Source organism: Spermophilus citellus (genome assembly GCF_964194105.1).
Source record: "Spermophilus citellus genome assembly, chromosome: 11".
Lineage (NCBI taxonomy): Eukaryota > Metazoa > Chordata > Mammalia > Rodentia > Sciuridae > Spermophilus > Spermophilus citellus.
In genome coordinates, this window is record NC_138192.1 from 46,886,036 (window position 1) to 46,904,937 (window position 18,902).

The 18,902-nt window shown below is 33.5% G+C and overlaps 1 protein-coding gene across 1 annotated transcript in view; it reads right to left on the reverse strand.

Moving 5' to 3' along the window:
- LRP1B (LDL receptor related protein 1B) overlaps positions 1–18,902 on the reverse strand; it is a gene marked incomplete at its 3' end in the record, with an annotated part of 1,847,377 nt that overhangs the window by 789,723 nt on the left and 1,038,752 nt on the right. The window contains exons 10-11 of the mRNA XM_081262419.1: positions 15,203–15,346; positions 9,668–9,904 (exon numbers count right to left, since the gene is read on the reverse strand). Coding sequence (XP_081118545.1) covers positions 9,668–9,904; positions 15,203–15,346 — 381 coding nt within the window. The remainder of the gene's footprint in view (positions 1–9,667; positions 9,905–15,202; positions 15,347–18,902) is intronic.

An 18,902-nucleotide genomic window follows, 5' to 3' on the forward strand; every position in this document is an offset into this window, starting at 1 on the left:
CAAGTATACAGAAGAATTTAGTTGTCAAGGGAGAATAATCATCTACTCTAAAGACTTAGAAGGAGAAATTCACAGAAGACTGTAACAAGTGAAGGAAGTACCTCTCTTGTATGAACCATGAGTTTCCAGTGAGTAAACAGGTCACAGTCTACCACTGAGGCAAAGGAAAAGAGTGTGGAGAGAGATCTTCAGAGGGGAGCCATGCAAAGACAATTGAAGGCTGAAGGATAGGCTGGAATATGCCAGACACAAAACTAAGCAGAGGTAGCATCCATTTGTCCTAAAGAGGACTGTTTACCATGGAATTAGTGCATATAAAACTGTTCATATTGCATTATCAATTCCTATTAATTATATTTCTACTACAATGCTGAGAAGAGATTGGGCATTCAAATCTACCTAGCTAGCTGGCAGGAATAGTGAGGAAAATAAATTCAGGGTAAAGAAATTCAAAGATGAGTCAAATAAGTTCTCTATTCCTTCTAGCAGGAAAGAAACACAAGCACAAACAAAATATTTGCTAATGCACTGAAGTTGGGATTTTGATACATATGTAAACATAGTGGACTGAACATTTTAATTAAGATAATGTTCCTGACTTGATAAGATGGACATCTCTGTCTGTAGCCTTTATAAATCAAGGACTGGGATTTGACCAGGTTTTGATTTGGGATGGATGAGATTATTAAATAAAAATTAAAGGTCAATGTGAGGCAAAAATAAAGTTATACTTTAGATGTGTCAGACTGAAAATTTTCAGCATACTGAATAAACAATATCTATTATTTCTCTCTAAAAATCTTCCCCAATGGCTGCTTTATGGAAATGTCATCAGTCTGTATTTTCGATGTAATCTTGTCTCACAATGAGTTACTGTTTCCTGCTTTGTAATATTCTGAGTTAAGTCAGCCAAACTTTTTAAATCAGAAATGAAAAATCATTAAATTTATTATAGTAGTCCTAGAGTAATTAAAGATTCCCAAGTGAGTTTTGAAATACTATATAGGAATCGTGTAATCCTAAGAATAATTAAATTATTAGGTTGAATATATTTCTTCTCCTTTAAGGAGAAGGCTGAAAATTAGTACTTTCTTAAAAATCTCAAAACTACTGATCAGAATATTTACGAAAGTAAAAATTATAAATAATAGTTCTACACTTTGGGATTAGCAAGCATGTTCACATTCTCTCTTTCGACCTTAGCAGTAGTCAAATATTTATAAGATAATCGATTTTTTATAGATGCTTCTTTTCAGCCAATGCACATATGTACATATGTGTGTTTGTCAATAATTATGGAATGTTAGGCATGCTTATATTGAGTGGAAGTGAACAAGGGGAAAGCTATCTTTCTCCATGATTACTAAAGCACTGTAGCTCCACAGATAATTCCACTTTTTCATGACAATCTTTTAGATGCACATTTCAAAGCTTCTCAAAAAAATATGTATTTTGCTGGCCCAAAGATATATTGGTTTAAATTGTTTATGAAATATCTCATCCTCTTCTTGAGAAATGTGTTTTCACATTCTAAAAATAACATGTATCACTATTTTCTGGTCTAAAATATCAAGTAAATTCTAGGAAAACAACTCATTCACAGTAAACAAGAGTGTGTGCAAACAGGTTATACCCTTGCTACACAGTGCGATGACACTATCCATTAGATTCTCAAGAGTTGAAAACTCTTGCAAAACTCTTTTTAACAGTTTTAATTAGGAGATGTCTATGACTGGCAAATGTATTCATTAATTCCTTTAGTGGTTGGTCAGTGTCTATATCTCTCAGGCTCTTTAAGCTTATATGGTAGAAAAATAAAGTTGATTTTTATCTAAAATCTAGTAGCAAAGATTAAAGGTTTTCTTAATTTTAAAATATTTTGCAAGGCATTATCACTGTAATGTTCACAGACACTTTCTGACATAATTCATTAGTGTTATCTCAGTTCATTTATTCTGCCACAGTGAAACACAACTTTTATGAGATTCTTTTCCTAGAGAGTTAAACAATGATGAAATTTCTTTAAATCCAAGGACAAAAGTTAATTTCTAGGTGCAGAAAATTATAATCTTACTTTAAAGCTCATGTATTTTACATAAAGATTACAGCAGGTGTGTGTCGACCCTACGGCTGCTTATAGCAACCTGGAACAACTGCTTAAAGCAGATTATAAAATGGAAGTTGTATGGTGTGTGTGTGTGTGTGTGTGTGTGTGTGTGTGTGTGTGTGTGTGTGTTGGTATTGGAGAATCTGAGTAATAGAATAATGAATCCTCAAATAATAATTCATGAGCTAAGTATAACACCACACTTTTGAAAACAAAATAGTAAAGACTACAAGATTCTGAACTCCATAGGTGAAGCGTAAAGATGTGGGAATGGGACTGAACTGAGGAATCGGGCTTGGACCTTCAGATACTAGACAAGCATCACATAAATATGGTGTTATCTTTTGATAATATATCAACAGGTGGTCTTTAAACATGTGGAGAATATGAATGGAAGGGCTATTTTCTTCATAATATCACCAAAGAGAATTTACCCTGATCTTGCCTGAAGTCATTCATTACTCCTTAACTAAATTAACTAACTTAAAGGAAGACTGTGAGGTGTGGATAAATGTGTACCTGCTCCATATCTCAATCAAGTAGAACATACTGCCAGAAACACACAAGTTCAGAACAAGGAAGTGCTCAACAGCACATGCTCTTGCTTCCTATGGTTGTTGCTGTAACAAATTGCCACAAACTTGGTGGCTTATGACTACACATATCCATTATTGTACAGTTTAAGTGTCGGGAGTCTAGAATGAATCTCATTGTGATCAAATCAAGATGTTGGAAGAACTGTCTCTTTCTGGAGGCCTGGGGAGATGGTACATTCTTTTTGCCTTTTCTAGGTTCCAGAAGGTGCCTGCATTCCTTGGCTTGTGACTGTGTCCCTGCATCTCTCCAAGCACTTGTATCTACAGCCATAACAGCTACTTACCCCTTGCCCTTCCTATAAGTTTCTGTGTGATTTCATTAAGGGCCCATTCAAACAACCCAAGATATTAATATCCTATTTTAGTCATATCTGCAAGCCATATGGGGTAATAGCTTCAGGTCCTGGAGACTGGGATATGGATATCTTTTGGGCACAATTATTCAGGTTACCAAATCATCACATGACTTTGTTTCTCAGCCTGATTGAGAGAGAATTTTCCATAGTTTTTTTTTTTTTTTTTTTTTTTTTTTTACCTTTATCCCATTTCAGGAGTAGAGAATCTAAGTGGCACTTTGTCCTATTTCAGGAGCAGATAACATAAGATGCCACTTTTGTGATGCTCTGTGATAACCTCTGTGGGGTTCAGAACCCTGACAGAAAATTAATGATACTCTGGCTATTACTTTGGATATTACAAATGATTGACTTTTGCCTCAGAAGAAGTTCTGCCAGCATCCACAAAGGTTGTAGGAGATTAACTTTTTAGATTGCAAGTACAATAAAATCTGAGCCTTCACAGTTTTTACTAGCTGAATCCACTGACTAGGTATGTATCTCTGCTGAAGTTGTTTATATCCCTGAGTTTCAATGCCCAATCTATATAATGGAGCAACTACTACTACTGACCCCAGAGACTTGCTGATTGGATTAAATGGAATATTGGGCATAAAGTGTATAATCTTAGCACCCAGTAAATACAGATCAAAGGTGAACTATTATTCCAGCCACTTATTTTTCTTATATTTTCTAATATTTATTTTTAATTAACTTTAATTAGGTATGCTTTACATGCAATGAACTATATAATTTTAATTTTTTAAAAAAAATTCTATTCTGCTCTAGTGCCATCCATTTCCCTGCAAATTCCATGATTTTGTCATTTTTTAGTGCTGCGTAATACTCCATGGTGTATAAATGCCACATTTTTTTAATCTATTCATCTTTTGAAGGGCATCTGGGTTGGTTCCACAGTCTAGCAATTGTGAATTGTGCTGCTATGAACATCGATGTGGCAGTATTCCTGTAGTGTTCTCTTTTAAGGTCTTCAGGGAATAGTCCAAGAAGGGCAATAGCTGGGTCAAATGGTGGTTCCATTTCCAGCTTTCCCAGGAATCTCCATACTGCTTTCCAAATTGGTCTTTTTTTAAAATTATGAATAGGCTGAGAAGTCTTTCCAAATCTTTAAGTTCTGGTTCCTTCTTGCTTAACACTTCCGCTTTCTTTTTTTTTAAATATATTTTTTAGTTGTAGTTGGACACAATACCTTTATTTTATTTTATTTTTTTGGTTTTTTTTTGCTTTTTTTATTTTTTTATTTTTTTATTGGTTGTTCACAACATTACAAAGCTCTTGACATATCATATTTCATACATTAGATTGAAGTGGGTTATGAACCCCCAATTTTACCCCAAATGCAGATTATGCTTAGTGAAGCTAGCCAATCCCTAAAAAACAAATACCAAATGTCTTCTTTGATATAATGAGAGCAACTAAGAACAGAGCAGGGAGAAAGAGCAGGAAGAAAAGATTAACATTAAACAGAGACATGAGGTGGGAGGGAAAGGGAGAAAAAAAGGGAAATCACAGGGAAATGGAGGGAGACCCTCATTGCTATACAAAATTACATATAAGAGGTTGTGAGGGGAATGGGATAATAAACAAGGAGGGAAATGAATTACAGTAGATGGGGTAGAGAGAAGATGGGAGGGGAGGGGAGGGGGGATAGTAGGGGATAGGAAAGGTAGCAGAATACAACAGTCACTAATATGGCAGTATGTAAAAATGTGGATGTGTAACCGATGTGATTCTGCAATCTGTATTTGGGGTAAAAATGGGAGTTCATAACCCACTTGATTCTAATGTATGAAATATGATATGTCAAGAGCTTTGTAATGTTGTGAACAACCAATAAAAAAAAGAAAAGGAAAAAAAATATATGTATATATCTCCAAAAAAATAAGCAATCTTATACAAAAAAAAAAAAATAAAAAAATAAAAAAAATTTCTATTGATTCTTTTTAGTTATATATAAGATTAGGATATATTTTGACATAATCACAAAAGCATGGAATATAATTTTCTCTAATTCAGTCCCTAACACTCCCTTCCTTCCTAATATGCCTCCTGATTCTTTCTCTATTCTACTGATCTTTCTGAAATTTATTTACAGTGTGTTTTGTTTTGTTTTAAGTAATGTCCTATGGATATTCTTTTTTGTTATTGTTGTTCTGGGGATTGAACTCAGGGGCACCTGACCACTGAGCCCCAGTCCCGGCTCTATTTTGTATTTTATTTAAAAGAAGAGTCTCACCAAGTTGCTTGGCACTTGCTTTTGCTGAAGCTGTCTTTCAACTCACAATCCTCCTGCTTCATCCTCCCAAGCTGCTGGGATTACAGGTGTGCACCACTGAAATGGGCCCTTTGGATATTCTTGGTGTTAGGATTCACCAACATCAAGGATGTACATACAAAAGTTCGATCAATTTTATTCCACCTTTCTTCCTTTTTCCTGTCTCGCCTGCATCTCTCTCAATGCCCTTCACAGAGACTAGCCCCAAGGCAGCTTTGGTCCTTCCACTGAGTGTTACATCACAAAATAAATGGTATAAAATAGTAAAATAAAAAAAAAAAAACATATCTGGGGGACACAATGTTTCGCCAAAGTTGCAATTAATTATAATAAAAGTGAATGTCTATATTCTTAAGCACATATTTTATTTGAAATTATAAGAATGACAGTTGGGAAGAATTGTAGCTGTATAAGTCTTACATTTACATTTTTTAAATTATAGCATAATGAAATAAAAGAATCAGATATTCATTCATCACTTCCAAAACAAAAAGACTAGCAGATTTTTCACATTTTTCCACACTTTTTAATCTCTATATAACTATTTTGGGGAAAAAATTGCTAAAGAAAGCCTACATGTTATATAAAACAGTGACCTCAAGTTCCCAGTTTAATTGTAGAATTTATTGCAACTATAGTTTTTCTGTTATGGCTGCAGGCATTAATAATTTTCAAACATAGGAAAATCCTTTGAAACTTTTAATACTTTAAAGATACATAACCATATGAAGGATCATTTTAACATGCCTTCAGTTTGGAGCTATATATCTCCAAGTGGAATTAATTTCTACAGTTTAAAAACAAGTACTGCTCTATGGAATACATGAAACAATAAATTGAAGAGTAAATTTTCATTTTTGTAGTTTTTTCCTCTTTCTGCTGCAAAAATATAATTCATATTTCAATGAAAAATGAATCTTGGACAAAAAGCCTGATAATATAAAAATAAATTCAGTCTTATAAAAGGATCTCTCTTATTCTTTCAGAGAAAGCAATAATTATATCTGGCAAGAATAGCTAACTTAAATCCCCCCCACACACACTTTAATTCTGCCTCCTGCTGATTCTTCTGTTTCTTTCCACTGCAGTATCCTACTTTATTTTCTGTAGAGCACTTGTCATTACCTTGTTCACTTATGTGTTTATTGTTTGTTTCCTGCTTCCTACTGAGATCCAAGCTGATATGAAACAGCATTGACCCCTGATACACAATTCCTATCCCCTATAAGAGCACATGGCCAAATATGACTTCATTTAATATTTACTGACTAAACAAATATGGCCAAATATGACTTCATTTAATATTTACTGACTAAACAAGTAAATCAAGGAATGAATTAAAAGAAGAATGATAGGGATTTTCCAAAAAATTTGATAAAAATTCTCAGAAGGAGAAAAATACACATGGATAAATATTTTGTCATTACACAACTCTATTTTATTAAATCAGTAACATGCTTTTCACTTTAGAGATATTTTCAATAATTATTGAAACATGAAATTCCTTCAAATTGATTATTGTCATTCTCATGTATTTTACTACTGTTTTAGCCTGCAAAGCCAATATGATATTTTACATGTAGAGGTTTTTCAATAGACCTCTAGGAGAAAAAAAAAAATCAAAGAATGAATGGAGATGTAACATTTTCGGCAATTTTGCATATTTTTTATAGAAAGAATATGCGTATATTCAGAAGATGTTCAAGATATTTATGTTTAATTTACAAATAGAAAAATATGCATAGCTTTATACTCTAAACTATGCAAACTATTCAGAATTTCTACCAAGCTTACAAAATCACTTGTCAAATTAAGCATTGACTTCCAGTCTTCAGATTGGATAGTAGATGTTAGACAAATAAAGAAAAACACTTAGAATTTAATTTTTCTCTCTTTAAGAATCACAAATTGTCATTTGCCAATATAAACTTCTGTTTTGACAGGTTAGTCTTGTGTTGCAACATGTATTATTATTCTCTTTAAAGGAAAGAAAGAAGATAAACTTTTTAAAAAGGAATATTGACATGTTACATATATTTCAGTTGTGAAAATCTGAAAAATGTTTTTATACCCTTCATACTGTCAAACCAGCACAGTAAAGATGTGCCTGGCAGTTGAGCAGATGTTAGAACTCATCTCTGTTACTGTGGAAGAATTCAAAGAATCACCAGTGTCACTGATAAGATACTGTTATCAAAGTCAGGATCATTAGCTGGGACATTCAGACACAGCATAGGAACTGACACTTTTTGAAATGAAACCAAGAAACTTCTATATTATACTTTAGTCCCTCCTGAAGATATCCAGGGTAAAACTACAATAATCCAAATGTATCTACTTATGGCAAATGTGCAAGTCTATTGTCCTTCTAGAATTGTCAAGTCCCTATCATCTGTTATCATATTACCCAGAAAAGAAGGCAGACTGCCTCTGCCACATCCAATTTAAAGCAAAAATTTTAACTTTAATTAGTAAACTCCTTGAGAATGTTAAATCATGGTGGATTTGAATTGCCTTAATCAGTAAGCTATTTAAAAAAAAAGACAAAAACTGGTATATTTTTCATTTTTGTACTTCATTTGCCACTCATGGAGACTATTAACTTTTTCATCATTGAAGGACTGATTTAAAGTATGGCTGAGTTGAACAAATAGTTTTCTTATGCTCGGCTAATTCTCTCTCCTGGTAGACAGGAAAGACTACCATTCATGGCCGTTCTTGCTGTAAATATTTTTAATCCATTTCTGCTTTGATTTTTTTTTATCTTTCTTTGTGATTAACTCTGCACCCCATCATTGGATTGACCTTTCTAAAAATATCAGTTCATTCACATTATTCTTCAGAACAAAAGTATTCCATGTTTCTTGCTCCAGGATTTTATCCATACCCTTTACCTCATATTCGAGGCCTTTCATCTTTCCAATTTTCACTTCCCAAATCTCCTTTTTTCACTATTACCTGCATTGGAAACCTCTAGTAGTGACCTACTTCCAGGACATTTGTGTTTGTTTCTTCCCCAAAGAATTTTTGGTTACAGAAATGTCCTCCAATTACAACTTAACATTTATCCTTTAAAATCTTTCCCAAAGCCTGCCTCCTGCATAGGAGCACCCTGAACACACTCCTGTTAAGACACCTCCCTCTTCCAGTGGGTTCCCAGGACATGCACAGTGTCATCGTGTGTTTCTTGGGACAGCTTTGATCTTATTAAGGTAGATGAAGGGCTTCTTAAAGGTGCTGGTCATTGCCTAAAACTCCTTTAATATTCTCTGATAGCTAGTACAGCGTCCTTCATATAATAAGCATATAATTAATGTTCCTTAAATCATACATTTCTAAAATATTCAAGAAGTCAAATGGGCTTATATATGAGGAAACCAAGGTCCAGATTTATTAGGTAACATACTTAATGATGACTGCTAGCTAATCAAAGATCTGCTTTGTTTGATAACTAAAGATCTTCTCTACTTATGCCACAGTTATATTTTTAAACATTTTATTGCTTGTTCCTGTGAAATAAGTTACAAAATACACTAATTTCAATAAAGCATATGCATATATGTTAACATGTATGTAACTTCATATATGCATTCATAAAAATAGGTATCAATAGCTGACTTTTCTTTGGAGACACTAATATTTCAAGGGTGAGACTAGAAAATTTCATTTCAATCATTTGTAAAGCATAAAACAATATGCCAGAATTTGATGAAAATGGGGAGACCCACATTTTTAATACATTCTGAGTGATGTGACCAATATTCTAATAAGAAACAAATTCTAAATATTTTCAATGTTCTCTTAAATTTTATTTTACTACATAACATTATAAACACATCATAGTAAAACTATATTTTCCCAGAAAAGATGGAAAATATATCTATTTATTTCTGGAAGTATTTAAAACATATGACAAAGTATAAGTTCAACTTTTAAAAAAAGAAGGCTTTAACACATTGGTAAGTGAAAAGAATGGAGAACTAATAGTATTGAGCAAATAAAATTAGCAAATATTTTTTTTTTTTTAAAGAGAGAGTGAGAGAGGAGAGAGAGAGTGAGAGAGAGAGAATTTTTTTTAATATTTATTTTTTAGTTCTCGGCGGACACAACATCTTTGTTGGTATGTGGTGCTGCGGATCGAACCCGGGCCGCACGCATGCCAGGCGAGCGCGCTACCGCTTGAGCCACATCCCCAGCCCCATAGCAAATATTTTAAATAAACAAGTTGAGCTCAGGATCTGGATAATGTTACTGTGAAATACATTGGATTTAATCCCTTTAAAGTCCTCTATCTCTGGACAGTTTGATGTGACTGTGACGCAGAGTTACTTACCATCTTTCAGAATGGTTTCTCGCTCTGTGCCATCTATCTTCTGCCGGCCAATTAAGAAACTGGTGGTGTCAGCAAAGTAGATGTAATTGGTTTCTGCATGAAAATCTACAGCACGAGGGTTTACCAGATTTTCTATGGGGATCATGTATTCATCAGCTATCTTGGTATTCAAGTCCATTCCTCTAACAATTCCTGGGCGTCCTTTTCCATAAAAGAGGAACAACTCATTCTTCGGTCCTGCAGAAGAAAGATTACAAATATAAACAACTGATGCTGCCTAATCTTCTTTGCACTGCATAATGCCCCTGTTTAATTAACTGGCCCAATTAGCATTTTTTAAATTCAATACTAAAAATTAAACTCTAAAATATGCCAAATGTATCTTGATGCAAGAAGGCCAGCTAATTGCATTACTTTAATTAAAACAGAAATCACTTCAGTGAATGGTTATATTTAGTTAATTATTCTTTTGTCTGTAACTGTCTGTATAGCAAAAACATGACAGATCATTGACTAACTTGTAACTTGTGAAATGGACATTTATTAAAACATCTGGTACATTTAATTTTATAATTCATTACAATCTATCTAGCACTCTCTGTAGATACTAACTATAGCTCTCATTATAGTTGACAACGCTAAAAAGTTCAGAACATTTAAGAAACAATACTTCAGAATTTTCATCTACAGACAGTCAGAGACAAACACAAAGAATCATACTCTATCACTAACTTGCATGTGAATATATTACAGTCATTGCAACTTATTCTTTTAAGAAATGAAATCAAATGCCAGTTATAGCATCACTTTTTCTTCACATTTCAATTAGAACGTTAAAGCTGATGTGCTCTGAAGTACTCTAATGTACAACACAAGCCTTATCAAAAGCAAAACAAAAACAAAGTCTCTCTCCCAAAAAAATATATTTAAAAATGTAGCTTTTTCTTTTTTAAAAAATGTAGCTTTTTCTATAGAGCAAATTGACTCTTTCAGACTAAAAGGCAATATAAGGCACTCTTCCTATTAGCAGGGTACCCAATGCTGGCTTATTCTATGTGAGTAAAATAAATTAATTATATCAAGTTATATAACATATATTTTGATAACCACATAAAAACTGAGATTTCAAGTGCAATAAATACAAGCATTATAGAAATTTGGGAAATAATAAAAGAAAAAATAAGTAATTACTTATAAATCTAAAATCCTCAATACAAACAATATTAATATTTCTTGTACATTTTTCTCTTCAAAATAAATGTAATTGAGAACTAAATTTAAAAAAAAATAACATGTCTTTATGTACAGCAAAATTGAGACAAATCTTAGATACCTAACATTGATGTTCAGAGTATTATCAGGACATTGAAAAATAGGCATGTGCTCCAGACTGACCCTCTTCCATCTCAAAAACTTTTAATATCTCAATTATATTGTGCTTATTATATGTGTTTAAGAAAAAAATTAGAAAATTTCATGGTATTTCCCAGCAGCAGAATGTTTGAATGGTATGAGTGCATTTTATACATTAATTTTATTATACTCTTGATATAAATTCATTGTGGTTGGAGTCATAGCTTATTTTTATTGCTGTATAGTATTCCTTCTTATGGATAATTCAAAATTATTTTCTTTATCTTTTTTTTTTCTAGTGGATATTTAATTCTATCAACAAAATTGTTCAATTTTATTGTATGATATTATTTAATCCTAGCATCAATTTTGTTTCCCATTGATTCATTCAGCTTTACATTATTCCTTTTTGATATAAGATAATTTACCAAGTCAATTTCAAACTGATTTTATGCATTTATCATTATAATAATACTGAGAGAAGTTCTTATTTTCAACCTATAATTTCATACAATTTGTGCACTGGATTTGCAGGGTGAAATATATTAACATCCTTCTCTTCATTTCCCTCACAGATTCTTGATGTCTACTTGATTACAAAGGTATTTTATTTTTAAATAATGTGGGTATGATTTAAAGAAATATTGACACATTCGTAAAATTCTTAACATTTCTTAATATTTCCTGCCAGTATTTTATGAACATACATTTTATTTTATTTCAAAAATGGGGATCTTATGCACCTAAAACTTGAATGATATTTGGTCAAGTCATTAAAAAAAAAACTTCAAAAACAGGGAAATCATTATAGGAGATGAAGGGGACTAGGGAAGGAAGGGAGGGAAAGATATATGAAAGAATATGACCAAATTATGTCATATTTATGTTTGAATATGTGGTGATCTATCCCACAATTGTGTACAATTGTAATACAACAATTAAAATTTGTTAGAAACTGAATTCAGTATCTTTAATAAAAATACATTAAAAATACACATTTTAAAAGTTTAAAAAATATTCTTTTCAATGACAGTATAAACTAGTTAGGCAATGTAATATGATCAGCTGCTTACCTATCATTGGCTATTTAAATTCTTTCTGATCTTTTGGTATTAGAAATGCATTTATAATTAACTTTTTTTCAATCGAAGGAAGGATAACTTGTCAAACAATAACATCAGTTTTATGGTCATTGTATGTACTACCAAATGCCTTTCAATAGTAATACAAATTTCTAACTTAATATATTAGTGATGAATAAGAATGTTTGTTTTACCATGATCGTGATTATTAACATTTGTTTTTTATTTTATTTCTAATGGATGTTTTGATTGCTAATTGGCAAACATTGTACATGATAAATTAGGATGTGTTCTGTATCTGTGTGTGTGTGTGTGTGTGTGTGTGTGTGTGTTTTAAATAGCATCAGTAGCCATTTTCCTCTTACTTTCCTTTATGCATTATTCACTTTAAACTACTTTCAAGTTTCTTCCGGTCTCTCTGACTTCCTGTATTATACACAATTGAAAACTAAAAGCTACATTTCATAGACACTTATATAGCTAGGGTTCTGGGTTTGACTTAAATAACTGACTCAGATGTACACGCCCAAGTTTATGATATGCAAATGAGACCAAGGTCTTCTTTTTACATTTTTTTTTTCCTGGCCAGCACCTGCTGCAAAAATTGAACTTTCTACTGTAGTCTTTTCCCATTCCATTCATATGTGGGATGGGATTCCACCACCACCATCACTTCCTCCCCCAGTAAGAGGGACTATCAGATGTGACACAATTCTGGAGCTATTAGATGTGGTACAAACCTTCTCATCCTGGATCTCACCTAAAATGATCTTGTTTTTGAAGTTAGTAATTCCATTTATGGTTTCTTGATGCCCTAACCACTGATCGTGGCAGGTGTTTCATCTTTCAGTCAGGTTAGTTTGGTTTGGGAAGACCCAGTCTAGATGCTCTTACTCTAGGATTGTCAATGATTTTGCAAATGTAAGCACCTATTTGCAATAAAATTGTTTCTGTTGAGCATAGCTAGAATTATTTGTTAACTATAAAAATACTACAAATCGCAAACTACATTAAGGATGATCCAATCATATGTAACTCAGATTTTATGTCCCCCCCAAACATGTGTATCTACAGACGTAGATGTGTACAAATATATGTGATTGTTCTTTTGTATGATGTGCCATCATTTTTCAAGCAGCAACTACATGCTTTTAAAAATGATATACACATGCATTTATACTCAGTTTCTCTTATCTTAAGGATTCATATCCAGATTTCTTATTTATCTAGCAGGCCTTGGGAACATGAAAGCAGATTTCTTTTTGGAGGGTGAAGGGGCAGGGTTACTGGGGTTTCAAAAAAGGCACATTTGACCATTGAGCTACATTCCCAGTTTTTTTGACTTTTATTTTGAGATAAGGACTTACTAAGTTGCTTAGAGCCTCACTATATTCTTGAGGCTATCCTGGAACTTACAATCCTCCTACCTCAACCTCCTGAGCTAGTGGGATGATGGACATGCGCCATTATAGCCAGCTAATAGAATTTATATTTTCAGTATTTAATACAAAATTAGAAATAAAAATAAAAAGTTTAAACATGTATACTTTTGTCACAGTTGAGCTTCTTGAGTTATTGATTTAAAACAAGTTGTAGTATCTTCAATTCTGAATAGTTATATTAAATTCTAACAAATTAGTGAACTTATCACTGTCTTTTGCCAGTACATGACAAGAGAATGATGAAAGGGGGAGTCCTGAACAAAGAAAAAATGTTTCTGTGGGTGGTGGCACATGCCTGTCACCCAGTAGCTCAGGAGGCTGAGGAAGGAGGATGGTGAGTTCAGAGCCAGCCTCGGCAACAATGAGGTTCTAAGACCTTGTCTCTAAATAAAATACAAAATAGGGATGGGGATGTGGCTCAGTGGTCAAGTGCCCCTCAGCTCAATCCCTGGTACCTCCCCCCCCAAAAAAAAAACAGAAAAAAATATTTCTCTATTGACAAAGGATGAGTTGAACTGGATACTATAAAAAAACATTCAGCAAAACTTGGAAAAAAATACTGGCATTTTAGGGACATTTAAAAGCCAGCAGTTTTTACGAGGACACAATTTCTATGACTGTCATTCTACAATACCTAATTATTAAGACTGCAAATAAAACCTTGTGTGCAAATATTGTTTCAAAAAATCATGTTTAAAATCTTGACTACTTTATTTAAATACTTAAATGACTCTGTCATATTTCATATCTGAAAAAAATATTATTTTTCTCATAACTGGGGTTGAAACCAGGGGTGCTTTACCAGTGAGCTATATCCCTAGACCTTTTATTTGTTTGTTTGTTCTTTTTTGGAAATAATTACTCACTAAGCTGTTAGTGAGGCTGCACTAAAACATGTGAACCTCCTGCCTTAGTCTCCAGAGTCATTGGGATTTTAGACATGACCACATTCCGCTTAAGAAAAATATAACTAACCGATATATATCTTGGGAAAATTTTTGACATTTTTTTTTTACTTTCTTTTTCTTTGGAGTGGGGATTGAATACAGGGGCAATTTACCACTCAGTCCTAGGTCCTACTAATTTGTCCAGGTTGGCCTCCAACTTGAAATCTTTATTCCTTAACCTTCTAAGTAGGTAGGATTACAGGTGTACATCACTGCCCAACTTGATAAAAATTTTGAAGGTATTAATATTTAATTAGTACTGTTTTTGTTATGTGAAGTTAAATTTTGAAGTAAATTCCACTCCCCTGTGAGGTAAAGTTTTGTTATATGTTGATATCTGTTGGACCAAACAACACATCTACTGTTAGAGCATTATCTTAGTTTTGATAAGAGAAATTCTGGTCAATGAATGAGTATAGCCCATTGACCCAAAAACATTCATTAGGGAATAAAAAAAAAATCTTCCTAAAATTCTTCCTTAAAGATAAGGCCACTAAGTTTAGTGATTCTACAGTCAGATTAAATTTCAATTCACATAGTCACAAAACTACTTATGGTGAGAAAAAAAATTGTTACCATGTCTTTGCTGGAAAATTTCACCTGATTAAAACTCATGTTATTCATGATATGAATGCTGCTAATTAATAGTGAAAAAAACCCTCTATTCTGAAATGGTAACTGCTGGCAAAATGTTTGATTTTTAAAACATACTTTTGCATGACCTGCCATCACTCCCCAAGTTGAAGCCAGTCCTGCAGCGACAGGTCCGTGTTTTGTAACTGCTGTGGAGCAGACAGATGTGTGAGCATCCCCCTGGCATTCCATATGGATCCACTTCACATGCGTGGCTTCTGACTACAACAAATTAAAAAAAAAAAAAAACACGGGAAATTCTCCAAAGACAAGATAATTATGAACATCAGTATGTCACAACTTGAACAGTGCAAGAACAGGGAATATTAACAAAATTCCATATATCCAACTCTTTAGTACTGTAATCAAATGGAAAACATTGAAATCTCATGGAAGAAGAGAAAGGGAATGTCCAAAATTCTCCTGAGGCTATGTTTTCTAAAGCAATTCTGAGAAAAATAAAATATGTGTTTGTATCAATTTAAGTTGTTCATATGTAAGCAAAATAAAGCCAAGATGTCTTTATTACCTACTTATTGTACTCATTTAAAGGCCAACCACTAAATAAAAACTAATATTAATAATAACATAAAAATACTCTCAGCCTTGGTAATGAAACAAAGAAAGGAATTCCTCTGCAACAATCCATATGTGAGCAGAAGAAATGAACTAGAAAAAATGTGATTCAATCATCCTGTGTACTCTGTTGAGAAGTGATGAGGTCATTTTTTTCTTTTTTAATTGTGAGTCTATTGGTATTTTGAAAACCTTAGTACACAATGAAGTGAGTGTGAGTGTGTGTGTGTGTGTGTGCGTGTGTGTGTGTGAGCGTGTGTAACTATAATTGTCAATATTGGACACTGAGTTTTCAAGAGGAAATTGAGGAGTAGAATAATGTCCCATGAGTGTTTAGCATTAGGGAAGAAAAAATGAAAAAGTAGCATATGGACAGGGTCAGAGAAAGAAAGATGGGCCAAAGAGAAAAGGACAAGCAGGAATAATTTCGATAGGACTTTAAGTGTCATTGTGATCGTATTTATTTTAGATCAACAGAGTTAAGATTGTAATAACTATCACAATAGCTTTCTTTTTCCCCCATATTTTTATTGGTGCATTATAGTTGTCCATAATGGAGGGATTTGCTGTTATACATTCATTCATGCACAGAATATAGCAATATAAGTTAGACAATATCACTTTCCAGCACTTTCCTTTCCCAAGCTTCCGCCCTCCCCTTAATCCCTTTTCTCTAGCAATTTTCATTTAATAATACAACCACTATGCTTTCAATTTTTATCCATTTAGAATGATGTTTTCCTGGGGATTAGCATAGATAGCTTTTACGATGTTGAGATATGTTCCTAATGTTCCTATTTTTCTAGTGTATTGAACATGAAAGGTGCTGTATTTTGTCAATTGCTTTTTCTGCATCTATTGAGATGATATGGTTCTTTATCTTTAAGTCTATTGATCAGATAAATTACATTTATTGATTTCTGTATGTTTAACCAACTGGGCATCCCTGGGATGAACCCCACTTGATAGTGGTATGCTATTTTTCTGATATGTTTTGTATTCGATTTGTCAGAATTTTATTGAGAACTTTTGCGTCTATGTTCATTAGAGATACTGGTCTGAAGTTTTCTTTCCTTGATATGTCTTTACCTGGCTTTGGATTCAGGGACTGCAAATTGGTGTAGCCAATATAGAAAGCAGTATGGAGATTCCTTGGAAAACTGGGAATGAAACCACCTATTAACCCAGCTATCCCTCTTCTCAGTCTATATCCAAAGGACTTAAAAACAGCATACTACAGGGACAAAGCCACATCAATGGTTATAGCAGCACAATTCACAGTAGCTAAACTGTGGAAGCAACCTAGATGCTCTTCAGTAGATGAATCAATAAAGAAAATGTGGTGTATATATACAATGGAATATTGCTCAGAAATAAAAGAGGATAAAATCATGCATTTGCAGGGATGGAGTTGGAGAATATAATGCTAAGTGAAGTTAGCTAGTCCCCCAAAAAACAAATGTTTAATGTTTTCTCTGGTATAAGGAGTCTGATTCATAGTAGGGTTGGGAGGGGGAGCCTGGGAAGATTAGACAAACTCTAGATAGATCAAAGGGGAGGGAGGGGAAGGGGTAAAAATTATGGTGGAATGAGATGGACATCATTACCCTAAGTACATGTATGAAGACAAAAATGGTATGACTTTCCTATGTGTACAACCAGAGATATGAAAAACTGTGCTCTATATGTGTCATATGAATTATAATGTATTCTGCTGTCATATATAACAAATTAGAATAAAATTTTTTTAAAAACCCACTATGATTTTATAAATACTGTCCTTTAAAAAAAATCTTTCATTCTCTAACTGAAAAGAAATGAGTGAAATGCAATTTGAACTCCTTTTCTCTGCCAAGAGTATTGCATTTACTTTTCCAGCCTAACATCTCCTCTCATATAATCAACAATTCTGTTCTCACTTTAATCATCACTTTTTTCTTTCTCCATTGGATCGTGCCCATGAAAAGGAAAGTGCACTGTTATTAAAAGAAAAAAAGAAGAAGAAGAAAAAAAGTCTTTCTTTAATTGAAATTACCATAGGAAATCCTCCAACTAATTCTGCATTTCCCTGCTTCAGCCATACATCTCAAAATTACTTATGATCATTTTCTACAACTCCTTTCCTTCCTCTCTCTTTCAATTTTAATGAAATATTCACTTCACCATCAAAACTGCCCTGTTCAGATTCCCGTAAGTTTTGTGTTGCCAACTCTAAAGGTCAATTGAACTTGACAAACTTCTTCTCCATCTCCTCTTTTGGTTCTTCCTATTCTTCTTGACTTATTGTTGAAGCACCCCAGTGTCCACTATTTGGAACTATTTTCTTCTTCATCTATATTTGCTTCCTTGGTGTTCACCCATTGCCATGATTTTAAAAATCAACTATATGCCAGTGGCTTGCAAATGAATGTATCCACCCTGGACTTAATCACTGAAACTGAAAATATGGTCTTGTATATTCAAATACCTCTTTGATATCTCCACTTGGATTTGTAATAGACATCTGAAATAACCCTTGAAAACTGAACTTAATCTTTGCCTCAAGTTTGATCCATACTTAGTTCCTCCAATCTCAAAAATAATTCAGTTCCACTTGTTCTGGCCAAGCCATTGTTATCATCTTTGAATTCTTTTTGATTTATATCCTGCATCCAATCCACCAGGAAATTCTATTGACTCTGCCTCCTGAATTTCACTACTTCTCACTACTGTAAAACTATACTCTCTTCATACAATCCCTAGTACTCTCTAAATTTCCACCGAGCTCTTCCCACAGCCTTTTGTCAATACAGTATTTATTGTGATTCTTCCAAAATGTCAGAGAGCAATGCTTTCTGTATAAGCCAAAGTTTTTACACTGGGCTACAGGGTCTTACTTGTTATTGTCTTCCATTTCTGCGACCTCGTTTTCTACTTCTCTTTCCCTCATTCATTCTGCATCAGCCACATAGGTCTTCCTGCTGCTCCTTCAACTATGGAGACATGCTCAGTTCTGGAATTTGTGCTTGTCCAACTTTCTCTCTAAAGTGCTCTGGCTACAGTTATCCTCATGCATTTCTCTTTCTATTACTTCAAGTATTCATTCAATGCCATGCATTCAAAGAGATTTCCTCTGACTATTCAATATAAAATGGCAAACTCCTCCATCCCCACCTCTGTACCATTCTTTTCTTTTCTACTGTATTTTCTCTATGGCACTCAC